The sequence below is a fragment of the Lepidothrix coronata genome, unplaced genomic scaffold, assembly GCF_001604755.1.
Source record: "Lepidothrix coronata isolate B3197 unplaced genomic scaffold, Lepidothrix_coronata-1.0 Scaffold32, whole genome shotgun sequence".
NCBI classification, from domain to species: Eukaryota; Metazoa; Chordata; class Aves; order Passeriformes; family Pipridae; genus Lepidothrix; species Lepidothrix coronata.
The window spans coordinates 4,261,734-4,287,431 of NW_016690212.1; the positions used below are offsets into that span (position 1 = coordinate 4,261,734).

The 25,698-nt window shown below is 39.3% G+C and overlaps 1 protein-coding gene across 2 annotated transcripts; it reads right to left on the reverse strand.

The window, feature by feature from the left end:
* Window positions 1-452: 452 nt before the first annotated feature.
* SLC26A4 (solute carrier family 26 member 4) lies at window positions 453-25,162 on the reverse strand. Of its 2 annotated transcripts, XM_017811566.1 has the most exons (20): window positions 24,427-24,581; window positions 23,926-24,065; window positions 21,628-21,738; window positions 19,806-19,996; window positions 19,172-19,336; window positions 16,851-17,003; window positions 16,666-16,748; window positions 15,566-15,713; window positions 13,114-13,227; window positions 12,256-12,333; window positions 11,965-12,060; window positions 10,391-10,497; window positions 8,956-9,025; window positions 8,543-8,635; window positions 8,345-8,440; window positions 6,405-6,635; window positions 4,896-4,950; window positions 4,434-4,579; window positions 3,177-3,260; window positions 453-2,669 (listed from the first exon to the last, which is right to left on the reverse strand). In XM_017811566.1, exons 1-20 carry the CDS (start codon window positions 24,579-24,581, stop codon window positions 2,646-2,648), a joined length of 2,340 nt encoding a protein of 779 aa, XP_017667055.1. In that variant the 3' UTR covers window positions 453-2,645. The 2 variants fall into 2 exon arrangements, with proteins under 2 accessions (XP_017667055.1, XP_017667056.1); XM_017811567.1 differs by lacking the exons at window positions 21,628-21,738; window positions 24,427-24,581 and adding an exon at window positions 25,058-25,162.
* Window positions 25,163-25,698: the final 536 nt, after the last annotated feature.

The window sequence follows — 25,698 nt, forward strand, 5'->3', positions numbered from 1 at the left end:
ACACCTAGTTGTATTATGGATGTTTGAATTAGTACAAAACTGTAGAGAATTTCAGCTTTGTTGCAAAATCCATTATTTTGGTATCCTTCATTTTGATGGTTACATAGAAAATTAAGCACATACTCCCTGACCCACTGAAAGAGGGATTTGAATACATTTGGCATATTACCCTCTTGCCCTTCTATGCCACTGTAGGCTTTGTGTGAAATGCTGTTTTTCAGAAAAAGCCGAACATTTTGTGCCAGTTAAATTAAGAACAGATACAGCCATGCCTGGAAGAACTATGCAGGCCAAAGACAAGTGCATTTCATCATACTTTATCACAATCACAGCTGAAATGTTGTATTTGGAAAGGAACTGGAAGACTGTTGAATATTTAATTGCTTTTTAAATACCTGTACGGTCAGGAAATAGAGAAAGTTCAAAAAATAATGTAAGCCCACATGTCTGTCAAGTAAGAATCTATACTTAAACTTCACAGTGCATATGTTCCCTTGATAAAAAAAAAAAAATCACTGCTACCATTTTTTTTACCATCTTTTCCATAGTATGTGTCCTGCATGACAATTAACTGAAAGCTCATTTACCAGTCCCAGGTAGAAAATTTTGCTTTTTACATAAAATGTACATGTGTTTTAGAAAGGCAATACAGCTTCTAAGAAACATGTCACTGGCCTTGTCCTTCTGCTACTGGCCTTGTGCACTGGCAACAGCTCCCTGTAGTCAAGTTTAGAGAAGCTGGGGCCATGGTCTAAAAGGAACTTCAGGTCAGTAAGGCGGGTAGAAGTGCCACCTAGCTGGCAAATGGGAGAGGAGGAGGACAGGTAGCATTAAAAGCATGAATTATCAAATCACAGCCTAGGCAAAAGCATTAGTGTAAATAGAAATTATTAGTACCATCTGAAGAGGTGCTGATTGGTCTGATTTGCCTCATTCTTAGATGGTGGAGATGCCCATCTGACATACAATGGCCTGTGTCCATTATGAATACAATGCTGCGTTTTGCTGGCTTGGACATCACCTAAGTTCAGGCCTGTATTGCATGTGAAATGAGAAACTTCACTGACTGTTGTGAAGGCTGAATTTTTTGCCTTAATTAAGAGAATAAAGATGCCAGTCTGGTGCTGTTACCTACTATGTAAGATACTGCCCTACTGACAGAAGTTTATAGGATTTTTTCCCCACTGATTTTGATGGAGTTCTTTCAGGTCCTTAGGACAGAATAATTTATTTAGTGCTTAGCTTTACACCTGAGATTTTCCACTAACATTAACCTGCAGCAGAAATATTTGTGCAGTGTGATGTACGAAAATTTCTCTGATGTAATCAAATAAAGAGACTTAAATATGTGAAGATACTGAAGCTAATTAGCCCACACTGTTAAACTTAAAGACATTTTATAGCAGGGCATTTCTTACACTGTTGTTTTTATCGGTTTCCTCACCATGAAGGGTTTTCTTCTCTTTAAAAAAATTAACGTAGTGCTGAAAAATTTAAGGTAGCAGTCTGTTTTACATCAAAATACATTTCTTCTTCATGAAAATTAGGAACATTAATTTCCTGCATATCTACTTTATATAGTCCGAAAGTAAGAATTACAGTTTTGCAGGTCAAATCCTTTATCTTTTGTAAATGATTGCACTTGTGCGTTATGGACTTTCAAATGTAAAAGAACAGCAGCAGTTTGATGTAAAATATTAAAAGAAAAAATCTGCTATATAAAAAATATAACTATTCATTAAACAAAAAAATACTCCTATATTCAATTTAAAAACCCCATAAACCTCTATATTAGGTCACATTCTGACTTTCTTGCTTGTACTCAGTAGCAGCTTGTTCTACAGATTCCATTAAGCACATGGGCACCAAGGTTTTCCTTAATTTATGTCATGATCTGCCTCTTGATGAAGGTTATGTAACCTAGCCAAAATAATCGGCGTGTACTTCATTTTAGGAATGATCATAAGTAGTAGTGCATGATTTGCCACAATGGGATTAATACATAACTAATGAGCCCATATCCAAGCGTCTTTTGAAACTTAGCCTATTTAAAATTTTTTAGTAGTTCAGTGCTGTTTTCTCTTCATGTGACTGTTTCACCTATCACCTGTTTCAGTGATCTAACAACCTGCAGCAATTTAAGGAATTGCTTGGAAAAAATAATCGTGACACAGCACATATTCTCATACTAATGTTCTACAATTCCAAGCCTTGGCCAGCTAGAACTCCTGCCCTTTCTCTAGGCATTGTACAAATACTGAACAAAAGGCTTGCCATCCGAAGATTTTGGTCTCTTCAACTCTCCTGGGCAGACCACAAAGGAGCGTTTCATCCTGTACACAATGATAAAAGTGTAGTGCATCTTCTGCTTGACTAGTCCCAAAACTCAGTAAATCTTTTGTAATAATCTTCTGATTTTCTTTTTTATTAAAATGTATCATATTGGAAAGTGCTTGCTGTCCAGAATATTTCCAGGACAATGTTAGCTAAAATTTGGAGAGTTATAGAGATCTGTATCATTCAGAAAAACAATCAGGGTTTTCTTCCAGTGCAAAGATTGGTTTCATTGCAGAAAATGCTTATATAGTACTGGTGCGTAAATATTGCTGTGAGTTCACAGGCAGGACAGTACCAGCAGTCCATCTTCATGAAGCAAGTCTGCGCATAGCCTAGAGAAATGGTTTTTAAAAGGTGGAGAGAAACAGGCTGTGGTTAGTTCCGAGTATACAGCACCTGGGAAAATAACACGTTTGTGTATGTCTTAACTAAAAACTCAATGAAAGTACAGAGAAAGTAACTTCTGTAAAAAAAAGCAGATTGTGCAAGAAGGTGTCTGCTGTGATAAAAGGAGGAATGAAAGGGGGATGTTGAGCATAATTTTGGACTCTGGTGCCTCAAGCCTTACCAAGTCTTCTTTTAGGCACCTAATGTGTGTTTAGATCTATTTACAAGCCTGTGTAAGGCAAAAGTAGCCCTAAAGTGGCAGAGATGAGATGCTTATGCAGATATAATCTACTACCATCTCAAGAAAAACTTCACTTCCTCCACTCAGCACTGACATCCAGGTATCCAGAGAGGATATTTATGGAGAAGTTAACAGTTAAGGGCCATACTCTCACAGCAGGACTCAAAGCTACAGACAGAGGGATAGACACATTCAGTTCTAAAATACGTACCTCTTCCTGAACATCAAGTTCATCACCAGGCCGGCTTGTTTCTGTGAACTCTATGGGTTCTTTAGACTCCTGCATGAGTGCAATCTTGGAAAGAAATTGAGAAACATGATGAGTTACACGTTGTCCATATCACTGAAATTGATTTTTTACTCTGAAGTACCTTAAGATAACTTCCACAACTTACAAGAACTGTTGTTTGCTATTCCTTGATGAAGGTGTTGATTTAGTTCAGCTGAGAGGAACTTAAAAATTGCAGAGCTTTTGGTCTTGTCTCTGCTCACATGTCTAGTTATAGCTTTGTAAAAATAATAAAAACAGGATCTATCTCTAAACTGCTGTGTAGACTGTATACACTGCATTCACAAAATGTTGATCTCTACTATAAAATAGTAGTATGTAAAAATTATAAAAAATAAAGTCCTGTCCTAGTTATTTATCAGTAATATTAACTGTGATTGCTATTTATTCATAATACTGTAATAGTGATTGCAAGGGAAAGAATTGTGGTGAAAAAAGAGGAGGACATTATAAGACCATTTTGCTAACATGGGCCCACATCTTTACATGCTGCAGAGTTTTCTGGTTATGTAAAAAACTACGGAATGCAACCAGGAAATGCACAGAAAAGGGCAGTAGGAATGAACACAAGCTTGGAATAGCTTCTGTACCTATCCACACAAGTAGAATCAGATTGTAGCTTTGATCAGAGGTCTATGAAATATGAATAGTATTGGGAAAGGGAATTCATTGCAGCTAACAATCCAGAAGTCTAGCAGGCTTAAACCAAACAAGAAATATTTGTCATATAACACATTAAAAAGGAGAGAAGCCATCTCCACAGGACAGCGTCAAGCTAAAATGTGTGAAGAGGTTCCAAAAGGAGTATGATAGACACACTGAAGAAAACTCCATCTGTGACAATTAAATATAATGTTACAAATGCAACCCTCCAGCTGAGGAAGTTCTTAAGCTGCCAGTTGTCAGAAACTAGAAAGTGTGTCTTAGGATGAAATGTTCTCCATATGTCCTGCTTCTCATGTTCTTTCCATAAACAAGCTCCTGGAGTAGACAGACCTTTCCTTTGATCTAGAAAAATATTCATGTACTACAGAAACTGCCCAATTTACTACACTCTCACTTCTTTTTTTGTTCTACAGTTCTGTGTCTAGTTTTCAAATGTGCCATGCTGTAATGGAAATTGCAGGAATGAGTGCTAGATGGTAGAAGGAGGGGAAGTGTACTACAGGATATCCTTACCTTCTCAAATATGGGATCTTTGTTGTCACTGTATGTCATTTGATTCCTTATGTAGAGCACAGCATCATGGACAGTCAAAAAGAACATGTCTTTTCTGACAGTGTCATCAAAGAAGGCACTCCGTTCCAGCTGAGATATAAGGTTGTCTGAATAAAAGTAAGTTGTAATAGGTTTATACAATCTGAAGTAATTTCAAAAATAAATATCAAAATGGTTGCAACAATCAGAAATCAAACATACAGCCAAATGAATCCATCAATCATAGCTTTGGCCTGACTTTTACTTTCCATATTTCCTTTAAACCCCACCATTCTTTGTGTCCCACAAGAGTCCAAAATGTTTATCAGCATGATAATTCACATATTTATTAGCACAAGTGCTCCCACAGACACATCTAGTGATTCCTTCTCATCTTCAGTTTATTCTTTGCATGAGTGATAGTAGGAATATTTGGGTATTTACCTTGATATGAAGCAAAGTATACTCTCACATCAATTCTCTCAAACTCTTTGATTATCTAAAAAAAAAAAAATTACAAGTACATAAATAAATAAAGTCTGTAAGGAGAAAATACATATATGTGTATGTGTCTATATAAGTGATGTGTAGGCACACACACTTCATTTTTTTCTGAGTGTCTTCATTCTGAGTTGTATGTTCTGTTTCTTCATTGTAAATACTGTACTGCTGTACTTTGCTATACTTAACAATCCAGTTGTTAAGTGCCTGGTTGCTGAAGTGGCCTGTCTTTGACTATGTAAGTGGAACTATTCATGTTACACACATAAATGTTGCTGCCAATGAAGGTCCTCATTCTGTTCTCATAGTATGAATAATCATCTCTCGAAACAAGAGCATGTGGGCCTGAGCAAGCTTTTTTCCCCCCATGTGTGTGATACAATACCATCACTCGCTGGCACATGAAGGTTTTTTTACACAGATTCTTCCCTCATGCCATGCACCAGATGGACCTGTTCTTGGATGAAGAAGCTACATAGGGAAGGAGTCATATCCAAGCACCCCATATCTCTTTTGTCTCAGGAGCCAGAAATTAATTGAAACTATGCAGAAGGCTAAAGCAAAGCACACACCACTCCTGTATTTCACTGAGTTAAAAGGTGGGAGACTGGAATCTACCCCTGTCTCCCTGGTGTCAGGTAAATCTCTTAGAATAGTGTTTTCAGAAGTGATTACCAATTCCATTCCTTTCTGTTAATTGATAAACTAGAGTCCTGGTAAAAATCTGATTTATATACAGGCTAAGCAGTCCCAACTGCAAAATTAAGTTAGTGAAAGCAGCAATCTGAACGTACAAAATATCTTAAAATACTAAAGTCTGAAAAATCTGGTCCTACAGACTTGTAACTCGGTGCCAAAAAATAAGGGAAATACTTGGCCTTAATCTCTGCACCTCATTTCCCTCTCCCTAAACCAGGAATATTATCTCCTTATTATGTAGTGTGATGTTTGAAGATGAGTATAATGAATGTTGATGAAGCCCTTGATACTAGCCACAGAAAATAGAAAGAAATTAATCATTCTTCCCTCCTTCATAATTTATTAATGAATAAATAAATCAGTGGATAAATACTGAACAGGATGGTAAGATGAAATTTTTACTACCTCTGTATCAAGTGAGCATCATCCTGTGCCCAGATTAAAGTAGGAGGCATGTGGAAAGAAAATATATAACCAAAATATTTCATAACATATGCATGTAAGGGGACCACATTTTGCAGTTAAAATTTTTGAGTACTTGGCTATGCAACCTTCATATTGTTTTTTAATGCATTTTTTTGCCACCTAAAATACACACACCCCAACATTTTACCTTTTGCTGTATAAATTTTGAAGGTATTTTTCAACAACAGACTTTTAAAAACTAGGAAATTAACTTCAGCTAACAGCTCTTGATTTACATAATACTGACTAGTTTCATTTTCACGAAACATCAGAAAAAAACACCCTTACCGTTTTTATTGATCTCACAGCTACAATATCCAAGAAGGTTACTGCTCCAAAATCAAGAATGAGACTGTGAATGGGCACCTTGGGGATGTTTACTTTGACTGGCAGTTCTGAATTCCAGTCCACCTGAATCTCTACTTCTTTGGTGGGAACTTGAAGATCTTGGTTGTCTTCAGGATCCTCATCAGTCTCAAAAGCTTCATTATTAATACCAGGTTCACTGATGATGCCATTCTGATGTGCAGATAATATACATGGAATATAGAATTTAATCATGGAGAAAGTTTTGGAGTTACAGAAAATACTTCTCTGTGATACCTTCTGTTTCAAGAATGAACAGGACAGATACTTGTGACCAGTACCCCCTGCTCCCAATCCTGGTAATATGGTTAGCATAACTAATGCCATTTTATAAGACAGGAAGCCATTCTCTCTGGCTGAGCAGGTCATGTATTTGTTCCCTTTTCCCTTACTCTCAGGCCTTGAAGTCCTGTGAATGAAGCAGACAACTCAAACAGATTTCTTCTTCTCCTCCCTACTGGCCTCAAGATTCCTGGGCACCAGACTCATTACTCCCTTCCTTACCAGCCTTGAAGGTCCCAGACACCTGGTTGTTCTTGATGACCCCACCACAGAACAGAGAAATGTAACAGTGCACAGAGCACTGTCTATGACAAGTTCTAAGTGGGAAATTAGGACCAAAACTGCTGCTGGTGAGTGAGACCTGTGACACCCCCCCCAGTGGTCAGGGACGCCTCCACTGTTTTCTGTTTTCTCTGAGTATTGGTGACTCATCTTCTTAAATGTAATTATAAAGTCTAGATTATGATTGTTACATTGATGCATCAGACCATCTGACCTGATCTGCAGAGAAACCCTAAGTTAAGTTAGGGTCTAGGTGATTAGAGACTGTAAGTTAAGTTGTATTATAAATTCTATATTACGCTACTTATAAATTGTACTACATTAATTCTGTTTGTAGAAATCCTGTGCCATTCCAATCTTAAATTCTGTGCTATACTAGTCATAAAATTCTGTTAAGAAAAATAAAGCTATCATTGTAACTATAATTTAGTGTCATCACCATTCTGCAAGGATCCCTAAAAGAACCTGTCTGTCTCCTGTTGCATGATGTACAATAATTTAAAGAAAAACAAGGTAGAGCACATAATTACTTCCTTTCCTTTTATTTCTTTATTGAAAGAGCATCTTCCTGCAAACAGGCCATTATCTGGAAAAATAAGTACCTCAGAGTGATTCCCTCCCTCAATAGCTTCATTTCTAGGAGATATTTAAGACCAGTATTTTCAGCTTTGAATTAGATTTACTATATATGATTCTGTGGTAAAATTACCAGGTCAAAAGCTGGAATATCACATAAACTGAGCATTTAACAGCATCACAAATTGAAATATATACAGGAAATACTGCATCCTTCACTGAGAACAGAAAACAGATTTCTAAATTCCAGTTCTGGAGATTTACTGTATTGCCCACAGCTGTCCACTTCTGTAAGAGTTTAATTATTGAAATGCACAATTCATACTCAGAGAAACATATGCCACTTTCTCTAAAGAGGATGTAGAAGGCTAAGGCTACCAGCCAACTGATGCAGCTCACATGGACACATTCAAGAGCCAGCACTTTCACTGCACAGAGACAATCTGAGGTGGTGAGGGGTAGAGGTAAGATCAGGGTATCTCTTGCTTCCATTCCTGCTAACACTATGACTGTCACAGCTGCCTGAATCTGTGGGGTCTTTGGCAGTAGGCACACTGCTCTGCCAAGTCTCCTGCAGGTCACAGACTTTCTTCTATAGTAATAAGTTACACTTTTCATCTTTATTTTAAAGATTAGTACAGAGAAATTAATAATTAAGGCTAAAGTAATAAGCTGCAGCAGTAATCCTTTGAGAAAGAATCAAAAGAAAAAAAAAGGTTTACCTTAGTAGCTTTTAATTTTCCCTTCTTGATTAGCTTTTGTATTTTCCTCAGTGCTTTGAGTCTCTTATTATATACCTTGACTGCATCAAATCCCACCTACAGAAAAAGAACCAAAATTATTTAACTTAACACAGATATAATTCTGAGGGAATCTCAGTGTTTGTTAAGAGGCTTCCAAACCCATCACATATCACTTACTGTGGATTTGAGGCTGCTTTTCAGTCCATCAATGTTAGCATAAAAAATTGGACTTGCAAACTTGAGAATCTTCACACCTTCTGGTTCTACAACCTGTTGCCAGAGAATATAAGGTTTAGCAGCAACAACTACATTTTGACTAATAAGAAGCAGTTTAACTGTTTCAACAGTTCAACTACATATCTAATTCACAAAAATTGCATATATTTGCGGATAATTTAGCGGATTCAGTTTTCAGAAGCTTACAGCCCCAGCATTGATATGGACCAGCCATCTGGATCGAGATGAATTTAATGTTTAAACTTGTTATGTTCAAGGACTCCACTTCCAAATTCAAGTCCACAATATGCAAAGCACAACTTTTTCTTACACTGACTTATGGACTGAAGGGAAACAACTCAGCAATGACTTACATTTTTGTAGTCCTTGACTTTCTTGTAGATGTCTGTGCCAGGAATGTTTCCAAAGCCTCCCCATGAAGGACTAACAGAAACAAAAAGAAAAGATATTGAAGATAAACATCATACACGGGCACTCACAGAATTGAAGGGATTGCTGCATACAGACTGTCTTAGACTCTCATAGTTTGCTTTCTAATGCCAAACTAACAGACTCATTGCAAAAAGGTTGGATCTATTTTGTGTTACTGTAGTGAATGGGCCTTTTAAAGACAAGGTACTTCAGTCTCCCCCTAATTCCTGCACCATTTTGATTTAGAGCTGAGTGGATAACTTGTTCAGTTTGTTTCTGGAACCAGAAAAATATTTCAAAAGCAGATTAATTTAGTTTGAATTAAAAAAAAAGAAAAAAACAACCCAAACAATTTTTTTTACTCTGAAAAAAATTGATCATTTTTTTCAATTCATATCAACTGAAACAATACATTTACATTCTTTTAAGGTTATGTAAATCTTTTTGTCCAACCTTTTTAATTTTTATTTCAGTCAATATTAAAACCAAATTATTTTGCAGTCTCCAGCATAAATTTAACAGTTGAAGTAAATTGATTTGAAGCTTGTAAAGCTTCATCTCCCTTTTATATTTTGATTGCATAGATCTGAATTGAATTTGGGAATGTTTTTTTGAGGCTCTTCAAATTCCATTTTTTATAATCTACTACTGTGTAACAACTTCTGCAAGGCTTTACTTTTATGCATTTGCTGACAGTGCAACTATCCTTTGGTAATGCTAGTAACCATATTCTGTGGACTTCAGGCTGAAGGTAAGGAGTAATGTCGTATTTTCAGATAAAAGATCAATGAAAAGTAGCAAGATGATCAAATAAGGTACTTCAAATCTACCTTTTCTCACCATTCTACTCCTATATGTTCTTTAAGCAGCAACAAATCAGCCATAAACACAAAACTTTTTCTTACTCTCATGCTTTCTCTTGTTCTTCTTTTACAGGCATACGACCTTGCATAAGCACTAAGTGAAAAAGTTATTTGCATCTGCAACATACTGTAGTACTATTACCTGCTAAGAGTTACTATAATGATCAGTTAATTACAGAAGCCATACATCTGTTTATATTTTATCTGGAATGTTCCTATCCCTTTCCAGAACTCAGCTATGTGGCTATATAGATAACATATGGCTAAGTACCACCAGAGTGGCCAACATGATATGAAATAAATACTGATAAAATAATGCAGCTTCTCTTTTATGAGTTTAATTAAATAATAGCACACAAAGAGTGTTTTTTTCTAAAAAAATAGATGTTTTTAATTTCAACAGTTTTGTAAACCCAAGCAGATTTTCTGCCCCAAATCATCTTGCTTTTCAGCATATTGTATTCCTTTTTCATAGTATAACACTAAGAATCACTTCTGATCTTGTGTTACTTACAACTGAACTCTCAGCACAACTGTCAGCAATCCAAACAAAAGGCCAGCAAGTAATCCCAAATCAAGTCCCAGAACGATGGATGCTATACAAGTAAAAACCCAGATCATCTGGAAAGGAAATAACAAATCTGAAGTCTCTTAATTATAACATATGACTCCTGGTCACACTAAAGAATCACTAGACCAGACAACATGAGTAGCAGAAGAATTTAATTTTGGAGATGATTGCAGCACACTGGCAATTAGCTGACTTCATACGGAATTCTTCCTCTTCCTTCAAGATGCTTCTATCCATCACTATCTCATTAGGCATGGTTAGCTTTTTAGGAAATAAGAGGTTTCTTTAACATAACAACATTTTTCAAGGATCCAGTTACTTTGGTGAAATTAAAGGCGATGCAGCTAACCATTGCATTTACTTCTCTCTAATAGTGGCAATATTTGTTAATCTTTCTTTAGAAATTGGGAAGAATTTATTTTACCGGGATGTAAAATACTGTAAGATGCCCCACCTGCAGACATATAGGGAGGGGAGGGGATTGCTCAGTGATATCTAAGAATCAGAACTGTTGCAAAGAGAGGTGTTTCATATTAACAGGTTGATGGTACTCTCTCAAGCCGCCACTGAATATTCAGGCAGAACAGTTGAAGTGCACTCCTGAGTTCCTTCCTACGTCACTGCCCAGGCAGAACACGCAGTAGACTCAGTCTTTCAAAAAGCTGAGTGCTTACACTTCTCACTGAAGTCAGTGGGATCTTTTGCCTATAAACTAGTAAATGATTGACTAAAATACCTCAGATCTGTCCAAGGCAGCTACTGCCCAATGAAACTAACTGTAAGATCTAACCACAGTAAGGACTGCATGGAGAAAATGTCTTCCATGCAATCTTTTCCTGCCCTAACAGCCACAGTGAAGGTCTATTCCATGGAAAACACAGTGGGAGATGTGAGCAAGTACCCTGAGATATGGTTATAGTGGTTCATAAGAGAAGTCTGTTCATACATCCCTTAGCATGCCAAATGAATCCACATTCTAGCTTGGATTAGTCTTGCTACAAGAAGAAAACATATTTTCTGAGGGCTACCTGAGATTATGCAGGCAAATAGGATGCTAATGTGGTAACAATATATGTACATGAATTAAGGAAAGGTCAGCTTTTTTGACTCACTTAAACTGTGATAAAAAAATAAAATCAGAATGGTAAAGGTGGCAAGTAGTCATCTTTGTTCTGCTTTTCAAGCCATATCAACACAAGATTGCTGTGTCATCACTGCACATGAATACCCTGATTGGCACTCTTACTTGGGGTATAGAGAATAAAGAAGATAGCAGAATACTTTGTCAAACTCTAAAATGGGGAGTTTTTAACTGACTTCATGGCACTTGCATTTCAAGGATGCACATAAAAGTTTTCTGATGTTAACTCTACAAAATCCTGTTTATGTGGTAGTTAGAGGAAACTTGATGGCATTAAAAAGCTAAAAAAAAACCCCAAAACCCCCACAAAACCAAACCAAGCAAACCAGAACCAGAAAAAAACCTCCTGGAGAAAAGAAAAAATTAGGCCACTTACAGCATCCACTTTATTCTGTCTCCACAGACGCGGAACATCAAACACTTGCATGAACATCCCTTTCAAGTTAGCTATGACTACAGCTGCCAACACAGACTGTGAAGAAAAATGATGAAAAAGCAGTATTCAGAATCAAAGGTGCATATTAAGATAGTGCTCAACATTACACACTATAAACCACAGCCTTGTCTGTAATCAGTCACCATAGTTTATAGAGGGATATTAATCTTGTCCATCATAGTTGAGCATTTGCATCTGATGTGGCTGTGCTGCAGAGGAAGAGTACAGTACCTTTTGTAAGGGCTCCAGCAATTTCCCCAGGGCAACAATAGAAATCAAAACAATCCCAGCTGAGATTATACCAGCAACCTGCAAAGAATAGAGTGTTTACAGGAAATGAACTTATTAAGACTCTACTGTATCTTTCTAGGATTACAAAGGTACAAGTAGTTGCACATTCATTTATTTAGGAACAAGGAGACCCTCCAAAATGTCATTGTGTTTAGGCATATGTGGGCAATCATTATACACACTTCAGCTAACACAGAAGGAATTCAATCAAGCAGGTAGTCTAAACAACTACATGCAAGGCAGTAGCTCTTGGAGAGGTTACGTTACACAGATAGATGAATGGAGCAATCTGCGCGTCAGCTGGAAAAGGGGTTGCTGGATAACCTGTAGTTCTCCAATGTTAAAAAATGCAAAACTGTAGTATCGTTAAACAAAATAGCTTACTCAACATGAGAAAGATGGCACATGGGCTGATGGTGAATGGCAAATGGCAGCGCTGCTCAGGCCAGCAAATGGGAACTTCAATATAGCATAGCCAGCTGAGAGAGATTTCCTCCCTCATTCTGAATTCCTACTGTGACAAAGTCAGTCCTTTAATTGGGAATGAAATTCTGGGGAAACTAGAGTTGAAGGATTTCTGACCTCTAGGGTAACTCATGTAAAACTTGATGGCCCTCTTCTGGCAGAGCTACAAAAATGATTCACAACCAGAGCACGAGCTGCGAGCTAAGACACCTGTGCCTTTCCATGTGCCAGCAACACAGTCATTTTAGGACTATTTTCACCCCTCTGTGAAATCTGTGCACTATCCAAAATTAAATTTACCTGTGCACAGTACTAGTAAGAAGAGGTCATTACCTGAGTCTTTCCACCGGTACTTTCTTGGACTGCGGTCCGTGAAAGAGCAGTAGTTGCAACAAAACAAGAAAAGGCACCTGAAAAAATGTTGCTGATGCCAAAGGCAATAAACTCCTGAAAGATAATTGGATGATGCTGTAAATACAGATGTCTGAAGATAGTTCTGCAATGGAGAATGACAATAGCTTCTGCAGTAGTTGATAAAGTAATAATATTGAGAAGAGTATGAACTAGTAACAGCTGTTAAATGTTAACACAAATTCCTTTTGTGCCAGTGCAGCTATCTCTGTTTGAAAACCAATACAAATAAGTTGGTATACTCCCCCTGACATGGACATATTTATCTGAGTATAAAGGTGTTTAAAGCTTATTTCCGTCAATTTTCCTAACATTTCTAAGAATTACACTTGTCTAATTGCATCAAGAAATCGTAGTAGTATAAATTTAACTCCTAGGTATCATCAGCTAAACAAATTACTTTGATCAGTACCAACAGACTGAGTTTACACAAGCTTTTAACTAATACAAAGCACTGTATTATTAGTAGAATTAATAAGGAACTTTGCAATAAAACACAATTTCACTGAAAACTTCTAGTTTGTTGAGCCAGAAGTTTTTCACTCTAAACATCTCAATGAACTCACACTGAGTCCCAAGCAGAATTCTCATATATTTGCCCCAGAGTCACAGATGCTGGTGCCTATTGATGCTCATTGTTGTGCACAAATGCCAAGGACCATGGGAGCTTTATGTCCTGGGATCTGGGCCATTCCTCTGCTGGGAAATAAGGAATTTGGGACCTGCCTGCAACCAACCCCATGTAACGGACAGAAACATTGTTTTCACCAAGATGACACAGGCACAGGAGCTTTCTCCTCACTGCAAACTTCTAAAAATATAATTTAAGATCTGAATCCCTTCTTTTCTCCAAAATTAAATTTCCTGCAAGTTTTTCATTAAGCTTCATCTAAAAGAGTAGGATTTTGAAGTCATGTTCTTTAACAGAACAGACCTATATGATTCATGCCTATTCCTGTGTAACAGTTGGGATCTGTGAGAAAATGTTGGAAGTATAGTTCCTAGTGTTCTTAGGTCTTATTAATCTATGAATCTGTGAAGACAATATAAACACTGGCAGATAATAATATTGACTCATCCTTCAAAATTATTTCACTACCTGCTTTTGTGATGTTATTTTAATTTCTCCCGATCAAGTAAACTATTTGCCCGTCATTCGAGGCTGCATTTAACCTTTGTTATATGTAAAATTCATAGTATTGAAAGGAAGTCAATTTGCTTTTATAGACTAATTCTTCTACTATAATATTTAACAGTATTGTTAAAGCACACCAGTGCTGGCCGAACATATTCAACAACAGAACAGCATAAACAGCACTTCCAGGATCATGTTTTATTGTTTCAGATTTATTTTTGGTAACTTTAAGACAAAGTGTTACCAGATATGAACTTCGTGGATTGTAAACTGATGACCAGAAGCATCGTTTTCTTATGTACTGCAAAACAGTGTTTCCAAAATCAAACTTTATGTAATCCATTAGTACTAAAATAAAGGACTCATTAGACAAAGTACTCAGCTTTTCTATTTATGCAGTGAGTGCATCTTCTAATATGCTCAAAGGATAAAATTAAAAATTACCATAGATGCAGGACAAGGAAGCTTTCTGACATTTTTCTTCCACACCCATGGGCAAGCCACAAAACCCCCAGTGAAAACACTGAATAAGTGCAGGAATCCTGTAAGAGCTGGTGACTGCACAGCTCATGTCACATTCTAGCTATGTGTCCTTAGAAACCAATGCTTAAAGCAGTTCAGCCATTTATTGCAGACAGTTACTCAAGGACGTTCACATGCTGGTAGGCATTAAGTTTTGTGAAGCTGCAGGACTGATCTATTAGGTTACAACTACATTTATAGTGATGTAACTGGTATCATGTTGAGAAGTACAATAATTTATTAACTGAAAAGTTCAACTGATACAAACCCTGCATGTAGACTAAGCCTAAATAAGGCTGTCCAGAGCAACTTCTTCACTTGACATTGCCTTTCCCTGCCCCAACAACACACCTCAAAATACGCCTTAAAAGAGGAAATGAAAAGTAGGTTGCTAAAGCTGGCCATGCCAACTTGACATCAGCAGAAAATTCCTCTGTACAGTGCTTACCCTTTCAGAGCTACTGAAGTCACTAAAGCAACACAGAAGGAAGGAATTAGAATGAAAAGCCCATACTGAAGATAGAGCACATCTGGCTCATCTCTGTGTGGCCATTCCAGTTAATTTTTTTTTCAATAGTTGACAGAATTTCTCCTGTCAGACTTCAGCACTCGTCCAGAAAACATGTGTGAATGGTGTTTCTTTCATTTGGATACATGAGTCAACATGAAACAGAACTTACATTCACTATGTTTATAAATGTTTTTTGTCATACATACCTGGTTTCCATCAATAGCATAGTCATACTTGGTTGCATATACTTTTCCCACAGATACGGCAATAGCATAAGCAACAATAGCAATGGAAAAGGAGGCTGCTATCATCTGGGAAAACAGGCTGACTTTTGGAGGTTCGGGAGGCAAAAATCTAGCATTTAGAAAATATATTAGTGTTACCAATTTTGATTAAATTCTGTTCTTACTAGAATTGTCAAGGAGTTTGAGGTGGAGGCATACAGGTTGCTTATAATATGAAGCGTAATGTTTCAAGTTAATAAAAAGGTGGAAACAGGCCATTGACATACAGAACATGCTTATCTAGCTCACCATAGCCCAAATCCTGGTGCTATTAGTCAGCAACAAAGCTCCCATTGTTCTCAGCATGACTGAGATTTGGCCTTATGATAGTAAAGTGAAAAACTACATTTTTTGAAGCACTGAATAAAGAATGTATTGAATAGTATGATGAATTACATAAATATGTTAATGACATTTCATACTATTGTTAACATATTTCTTTAGAAGATCTCAAAAACATTTTATCCCCTGCTGTGTTTCCACAAACTTTAATTATTCAAGCCCTGAATACCAAATGGAATGTGAAGGTTACTACTGTGAAGTGCTCTGAATCTTTCAAGTAGAAGTCTCTACCAGTGTAATACTCAGCATCCTTGCTCCTATGACTGTGGAAGTGACAAGATTGATTGGGATAACAGTGGTGGCATGAATATGAACCACAGTGGGATAAGTGAGGTCTACAGAAACTAAATCTATGCAGAATTTCTTTATTACAATTCCTTATTTTTTTGACATTTTCTATAGTCACATAGTCACTTCATGAGCATGAAGCAATTAATTATCAGATGAACTTAATGAATCAGATAGACATTCCTAAGCTCGTTTTACAGAAGAAGGAAAGCTATGCACTATATTTAGGTGGCATAATTGACAGAGGCAGAAGTAAAACTCAGGAAATCTCCAGATCTGAGTTCTAAACTCAGGTTACAGCTCTCAATGTTTCTTTCATGTCTTTTCTCTTAGCACTGTCATTTTTAGCCAATTAAAATAATACCTATTTCCCAGAAAACAAAGACACTCACCCTCTTGGAATGCTCTTAACAATGCCTGCATTGTATTTTTTTTCCAAGTCGGCAGCATATGAAATGCCAGTGGCTACTATTGTCTGCAATAAAATAAAACAAGAGTTTTAAAACTTAAAAAGGTTTCTTGTCTTCCTGTAGACCCATCTATTTTATCTGTTTTCACATAATGCCCCTTTGCTTACCACAATAACTTCCACTGGTATAGGTATTGGTATCTTGTGTTTGAACCGATCATTTAGTTCTTTAACTACCATGCAGACAAAAATGGTGAGGAGTCCAGCAATAAGATCTGCAATGTTTGTGGTACCAATTTTTTCAAATGTTTCAATAAGAGTCTGAAAAATAAAAATTACAATGTAAAACATGCCCGTGTCCATTTGAAGAACGTGAAAATACCCATGAGATGATCCAGATCCATGAGGTTTTGGAAAAGGCCAAGTAACTTCTTTGTTCAGGCTTAGAGAAGCCTGAGGGTAATGTATTGTCAAGGTGCTACAGAATCAGTAAATTAATTTAATTGGGACTTTAACAGAAGAAGCATAACTGCAAGAATTGTCCACATAGGGGGTTTCTGCTTCCTGATTTTTAGGCAATTAATACTAAGTAAGAAGAGTTAACTCCCTTGCTATGCCCTCGTTTGGTCCTATTTGTCTATTGCAAGTGTACAGAGAAAACAAGAAGGGATGATTACAGAAAAACCACAAATACTCCTCTGTCCTCCTCCTAAGCATCGGGGTAGTTCTCACTTGCCTGCTGTCTTCAAGAAAATGTATTATTCCATGCATAGTGAAGCAGCTGTAACAGAATGATCTAATAGAAAAGGGGTTAGAAACAGACTTCTTGCATCCAGGTTAGCTACCTCAGTACTGAACTGTTGGTTTAAAGACAAGGGGTGGTTTGCAGCAGCACCACCCTTCTGAAAAGACTCCGGTTTTGAAATAAAACATCTAAGTGTTTAATCAGCTATGTTTTATAAGCTAAAGAAGCAGCCTTCCTGAAACACTGGATCAGATGCCCTCCTTTGGTTGACTGAAGCCACTTCTTGCCCGTTGTACTGTTTACCAGGGATCCCATTCTTACTGACCATCTCTTGCACTACCCCACTTCACAGAGAAACAGTAACTTCGTAACTTTGGGCCGTGCATTCTGCTAATGCTGGACGTTTAGTGCTGCAGTTTGTTAAACACTACTTTTGAAGCAAGTCCAACATTTGCTGAAGCTGACACAGCCAGTCACTGGTTGAGCAGACCAGAAATCACAATTTCTCTGCTCTGCATGCATCTGCAAACACACTGACTTGGCTCACTTACAAGAAAACAGAAGCTTTGAACTTTAACCTAAAAAGTCAGCATTCCGCTCAGGTTTGCAGGAGTTGGAAGAACCATGTAATTCCTTTTAAAAAATATGTTCTACTAAAGGTACCACCCATTCAATAAACATAAACAAGAGATGGAAAACCTGCTGGATTAACAAATCCATCACCCGCCAGGTCTGCTTTAGGGTGTATTATTTGTTGCATCTAATTTTCCTTTTTCTGAGGGAACGAGTTTTCATTAATTCTGAAAAAGTCCATAATATAATACTTTTTTCCCCCCCAAATAATCCACTTGATTTTTTTTCTAAATTTTACCTTGCTGCTTGTAGTTATATTCATCCTATTACTGCTGATCTAGGTGTCTGATGTATTTTTGTTAGTCTGGTTGCCAGAAATGGCATGTAAAATCTATAAATACACTTTTTTTCCCTAGAACAGCCTCTTTTAGAACCTGCTATTCTAATATGAAGCACTATGGAAGATCTAAAATACTGTGAACCTGATTAGTTTCATGCTGAAGTCATTGACAAATTCAATAATTTTCCTGGGAAAGGATACTATTCTGTAACGTAACACCTCTAGGAATTCAGTATTTCTGTAATGCAGCCAAGACATTTCTCCCTTTGATCATTTTCTGTCAGATCAACAAATGGGGCTGTGATAGCAACATTTAGCCCCACATTTGCTAACCAGTAGGTACCTGGCCCAAGAGTGGGAGTCCACATCCTTCTTTAGGTATTCACAAGCATGGCTACACAGTGGAATGGAGAACAATGCCCTCTACCAGAATGACCTGCTTGGGACTGGCCAGCTTTGGAAGATGACACTGTTAAGAAATGAAATATCCTCCACAATAAGCCAGAAAGCAAGGGGTGGGACAAAAAGTAGTCTCCAGAAGTGAAGAACTGTTTTGCTGGATAATTACATTTAAACTTTATGTGAAAAACTGCTCTGCTCGAAAAAGGTGGCAATAAGACTTTCTGTCTGGGGAACCCTGAAAGCAGCTACTTAGAGCCCCACAGCTATAAATGAACAGCTGCAGATCTTCATAAGAGTGAGAACTAAATGAATGCCCTGTACTTACCATATATATATATGAAGCATTCCTGTTGGAAATGGAAGCAGGAGATAAGCAATAATATAAAAAATGTGTCATAAACCCAAAACAGATTAGAAGGGCATACTTACATATATTATGGAAAGGACACCATTATAATTTTTAGTTGAAACGTTCAGGACTATTTTCAATTGTGACACAAGCACTTGAAAAGCAGCTGCAGTTGTGAATCCCCCAACCAGTGGATCTGCAAGGTACCTCACAATGAAACCAATCTGGAGGACTCCAAATATTACCTGGAAAAATCATGAAGAATAACAGCTTGTTGAACAACAAAAAGGTACATTTTTATTTGGGGATTTCTTATGCTTTGTCTTTTCTCTTTGTTGATACAGAGTCTTAGGACTATATTCCCCCATTTCAGCCTAGTGTAGCTTAGTGTCATCCATCCAAGGAACTAAAAGAGACCTGAAGAAAGGTGTGAAAGGAAGCTCTGGGAAATGCACCATTAGCACTTAGTTCTTCTGGTCTGCAATCACAGGGCTATTCTGGTCTCTGTGCTCCCAGTCAGGCTGTCACAGACTATGCCCAGGATAAGAATAATAATCCCCCAAAAGTTCTTCAGAGTTTGAGATAACTTTACTCCATTTTTGTGTTTTACTACAGGAAAATGTCTGACTGGCCTGGTAGGTATTTTCCTGCCATAGGTTTTCCCATTAAAATTAAAGCACTGTCAACCTTGTGTCTTCAAGTCAACTATTTTACCTGTAAAATTCCAACCAGGAATGTGAGAGTACTAGCAATCAGCACTCTCTGTGCATCTCTGGATTCAGTGTCTATCAGTGTCCCAGTAGCATTAGTCCCTGTAGCATTAATGCTTTCTATGAGAAAATGCTCATCAGGGGCCATGCTCAATACAACAGATCCCACCATCAAACTGACTACAGGGAATGGACCTGCAATGACAAACAAAACACACTAAAGTTTAATATACATTGAAAAGAAGCTTTTACCAGACTAGGCAAGAAACTCTAAATCAGAAAAACCATGTAATATTTTAATTGGGCTACATTAGTAGTATTAGGGGGCCCAGAGCTGCAGCACTGCATACATGACACAAAGATACAATTCTTTTCTTAAATAAGTTGCATTGCTCATACAGGTACAGGTGCAGTTTCATGCTTTGCTTCAGCCAATTTAGGGCTGTACCAAGGCCAAAAGGGGCAACATGTTCAACACGTTCCAACCATCTCCCTTGTATCAGCACCACAACGAGACAAAGCAGACCACAAATCTAGGGGAAAGCAACATTTATTTGAGTTTTGGGGTTTGTTTGTTTGCTTGGGTTTTTGTGGTTTTTTTCAGGGTTTTTTGGTTGGTTGGTTTGTTTGGTTGGTTTTGTCATGGTTAGTTTTCAGCTGATCCAGAGTGCCACATAGCTACATGGTCAGGGATGACCATGGTCATGATGGTGGTGGCAGGACCACATCTTTTGGCAGACGTGTGCTATTACATTGGCTAAAGATGACTGAAACTATACATTGGGCAAGATATAGAGGGAGTGATCATTGTGTCAGCAACACACAATCTAAAAGTAATCATATTTGTTGCAGTTATTTATTAAAATTTTGCAGGGAAGGAAAACGTCTCAAAACGTCTTAAAGAAGGATAAGTTAATTTTACAGATACCTTAGAGAACACTTTATGAACAAGAGTATTGGGAATAGCATAAAAAAAGGAGTGCTTGATAATCTAGAAAGTAGGAATGCCACCATAAATAGACGTAGCAACTTAGATCTGGATAGCAAATGTGAGCTGATAGGGTGGAAAGAGGCTAACAAAGTTGAGAAAACATACAGAGGCATTTGATGCAGCAGAGAAGAAAACTGATGAAAAAGCGTAATACCATGCCAAAGCTCTGGGGGGTGGAAACAATCTATTCTTAGTAGAAACAAACGATGAAAGACTAGATTTTGTTGGAATGAAGAGAAAGGAACTTCAGCGATCGAGCTGTAACAAGAATTTTAAATGTGAGAACTGACAGGAAACAAATTTCATATTTAAAAGTATTCAGAAAGAATCAACAAGGTTTACCCATAGCCTTGATGTGAGGACCTAGAGCGAGGCTGGAGTGCACACACAGGTTCTGGGTCTCTGCGACAGGCAAGAAGAAGATACTGTCCACAGTAATCAAAAAGGATGCAGCAAGTAAGGCATGTAGAGAAGACTAAAAGAGCTCTGTTTTAGCCATCTTGAGCTTTAGCTAATAGACAATATGTCTGTCATTCATACTGCCTACTGAGGCCTCGATCTTGTCATTTCTTGCATAGAGTGTAGCCAAAGACAAGATTTAAACTTCAGCACAAATTCAAGCAAAAAGCAGGGACACAACTGAAGTTAGCTATTATGCACAATTGCCTGTATAGAGAGGATATAAGCCTTAATTTCCCTAGATCCACCAATATTAATGTTCAGCATAGCAAATTTGGTTCAGAAAGTAGTTATATTGTATGAAATATGAATGTCCACAGTAAGGATTAACATTTTGTAATAGATAATTCACTGTAACTTGAATACACGCAGTTACCAACTGAGATGTGCCTTGATGTTCCCAGGAAAAAGTATGTCAGGATGGGAAAAAAAGCAGAATAGAGACCATATCCAACAGGGACTGCAACCAGCAAAGCATATGCCAAACCTGAAATGATAGATCATCAAAATATCAGATTTAAAATCTCTCAGTAAACTCCTGTCTTTTCTAGAATAGACTTTCAGAAAGATTTACTGCTTTTGTCCAGATGCAATTTAGAATGTGTTTTGTCTGTAAATCGGTTACAGGCACATAGGTGAGTACCAGTGACTGTAAATGACCATATATCCCACACTGGTAGTTGGATGAGTAAATATTGAAAGTTGTTCCTATATTCACACAGGTAGTACAATATACAGGCTCAGATGGGAAGTTTAAGCGGGGAACACTGTTGAAAAGAGTGAAAGGTCTGCCTCTTGAGAGATAAGGGGGGGATATATGAAGTGCTCTAGTTATAGACAGAAATTTCAAGCACAGGCTCTGAATTATTGCACTACAAATATGCTTCAGTGTGTTCAGCCCTTGCGAAAATTAGGCTACTTCTTTTTCCGGTATCAGCTTATAAACTGAACTACCAAAAGTAAGTCACACAAATTTGAGAGTTTTGGTTCTTCTTCCTTTGTGCAAGCTGTCAAATCCAGCTAATAATAATAATAAAAAAGTTGCCTTCAGTATCATATCCCACTAGTTAGCTCCCACTGCAGAGTATAGTATTCTCCTTCAAAGATGCTGCAAAAACCTGTAATAGTTCAAACAACTGAAGTCCTGGTCATACTGCTGTGACTGGTGGGAGGGCTGCAAGCAACACACAGAGCTGTTGGGAGTTAAGGACTTCAGGGACGTCAAGATCCCAGAAGCCTCTTTTTTGGCAAATATTTTGGCCAATTTTCCCTATAATGCATGTTTTAAAATGTCAGAACTATTATGTTTTTCAAAATTATAGCTAAGTTTAGATTTGCACTAATTTGAGTTTTTTTTCCTTTTCTCTGTTTTTTGTTGTTGTTGTTTGGTTGGTTTTTTGTTTGTTTGTTTTTAATATATAGGTGGGATACCAAACAGTATATTTCAGAAATTGGTTTTACAAATGGATTCTATTTGGCAGAAAATCAAGCCACTGAAAAAAATAAATGAGATTACAATCAGAGCATAATAACTGTTATAAGTCATATGAAAAGTCCACCTAGCCCAGTTCATTTTAAAAAGGCAAGAGAATCCTGTAAGTGTGCCACTACCTTCAGCAAAGATCTTCCAGCTCTGATACTCTCTTTGGGAATTTCTTCGGGAAAGAATCACTTGTTTTATTCCTCAGGTCACCCTCTGTCTGAAGCAGAAGCTTGTAATGCTGTTTTTCTGCCAGTCTGTGCTTTCCTAGCATGCTCCAAGGGAACAGACAAGAGGGAGTACTTGTGGCTAATTGGGAATGCGTAAACTGCTTTGTTCCTGATGTAAATCTTTGCCCCCTTCTGCAAACACTGAATTTTCACTGAGGGTTGACACAGCTAGCTTTGCCTGCCTCAGTCCTCAAAAATTGTGAAAATAGTGTAAGAACTCTATTGTGATAAAAGAAATTAATGTAGTGGATGTGTCAGTTATAGCTAGTCTTGTTTTTGATGGATGCTGCTTCAGGCTGGATGGTTCAGCCTTTTGAGTCTTCCTTAAGTAGCTTATTTTAATTAATTTCTGCTTAATTCTGCCACTTCCTTATATGTTCATCTACTGAATGCTTTACTAATAAATGCAATAAGGCAGTGAGGAAAAAATATTGCAAGCCATGTACCATGAAAATCCATCAAGTTAAAATTTTTTTTAAATGCGAATACGCCACCACATCCTTAAGGGTTGTCTTCTGTAGATATCTGAACAACCTTACGAGGTGAATTTTAAAGAGGAGTAGGTATCAAAGTTGCATTATTTTAGGGCAATAACCAGATTTTTGTAGGTGGCTGCAGGAGAACTACAAACTTAGATAACCAAGAAAGAGAAATAAGACCACACAACCTATCTGATTCATTGCAGCGTAATTAAAATTTTAAATATCAGAATGGATACTCTTTGAGTAAAACTCTTGGAAGAAAAGTTAAATACATCTTGATAGCATCTAAAAGGAAATTTAAATCTTCTACCCACACAGAGGAAAAGGAATAAGTTAATTATTTATTGCAAAATAATACCTAATATCTAGTATTAAATAACAAGCCCCAGATTTGTAATTCTATCTGCATAACGTCCCTGTGTTGAGCCAGCTCCCTCATAGGAAGGTCCTGGAGAGTGGGGCGCCGGCGTGCCTGGCTTTACCTTGAAGGGTAGCGACGAGGCCGGTGCTGACTCCCGAGATGATGTCGCTGATCAGCCACTCTTTCGCCCGGTAGTTGGGCAGCCACTCCAGGATGGGCAGAAAGGACTTGGCAATTTGAAAGGCCCTTTTCCTAGAACATCTGCGAGAATAACAAGTAATGAACACACCCCACGGGGCTGCAATTGGACAGCCCCAAGAACCTCGAGACTCCCAAGCTGACAGAGAGCTGAGCTGATGCACATCAGTCATCTCTTGACAGAGACTGACACTGTAGTGTCTTCCAGACAGGGACGGGGCACGTACTGGTGCCAAAAGTGCGGTCCCTGAAGGAAGCACCCTGCCGGCAGCTTCGATATGCTGAGAAGCAGGGACGGGTCTACCGACGTGTCTGGCGTTGTTCGGGCCACTCCATCCCTCTGCGGGTGGAGTTCGTGGGCGCCGGGACCGCGCGTCCCCCGGCACCCCCAGGTCCCCTCCCGCCGCCCCGCGCCCGGACCCACCTGCAGGCCGCCTGCGCCCGCTCGCGGAGCGTGGGCGGCAGCGGCGGCCGCCGCTCGTTCTCCTCCTGGAAGCCCGGCTCGCTGTAGATGGGCCGCGCCACCACGTAGTGGCTGAGCTCTGCCGGCTGCTCGGCCGCCCGCCCGCCCGCGGCCATGGCCCCGCCTGAGCCGCCGGGCGGCGAGAGGCGCCCGCGCCGGCCCCCCCTGCTGGCCCCGCCGCCCTCAGCCCCGCAGCGCTGTCCGCGTCCTGAACCGCGGCTCCGACGGCTCTGCCCGAGCCCGCTCCCCGGCCTGGGGCAGGGCGAGCCGGCCCCGCCGCAGCCGCACTTATACGACCGGCCACGGCCCGGCGCTTTATTTACGGGCAAACAGAGAGACCCGGCTCCGGGCCGGCCCGGGCGGCGCCTCCGTCCGCCCTCCCCCTGCGGCCCCAGTGCCCCTTCGCCAGCCCCGGTCGGGCGGACTCTCCTCCCCCCCTCCCCCGGCACGTCCCGTCCCCTCGGGCGGGGGCTGCACTTCAAAGGCGGCGGCCCGCGGGCAGGACCCAGGCGGTGTCGGGGGTCACTGGGAGCGGGGCTGGTTGCACGCACACGGACCCCGCCGACAGGTGATGGTCTCTCCCCCTCCTCACCTGCTGCCTTGAGGAATCTTCCTGCCCGCCGGTGGCCGGCCAGAGTGCTCGCTGTTAGGGCGAGCCTAAGGGGCTGAGATAGGACCGGCCGCGCCTCACACTGCTTAGCCGGTACCGAGCTCCCAAAGCCCTGCTGCATCCCATGGGCCAAGTTTTAGGAGTCGGCTCCGTGCATAGATACAAACGCCTAATAAACAACACCTGTTCTCCAAACCACCCCGGAGCTCACCCAGCCACCCCACTGGGAAGGAAAAGTGGTTTGAAGCCTGCGGGCTCTTTGTGTCACATCTAAAACGACAGAAGGTGGTCCGGGGCTGCAGCTTCTGGTTTGCCCAAGGGCCTGGGGCGGGGGGTAATTATCGTAAGGAATAAACTCCTTGGCAGCCCTGCTGTAATTTAGGCTTGGAGATAGAACTGGGGCTGAAAAAGTCAGTCCTGCATGCTGAATACTGCTGGCTACGTTGCAGCTCTTCCATGCTACCTGTGGAAGACAACCTAGCAAAGATCTTGCAGGAGTGTCCTATTCAGCCAGGAGACCTTTTGAAATCAGAATCAGTGGCAACGTTTCAGCTAACACCAAGGAAGTGTCGAGGGCACACACTGAGGGTACTGCATCAAGCAAAGTATTTCTTCAACAAACT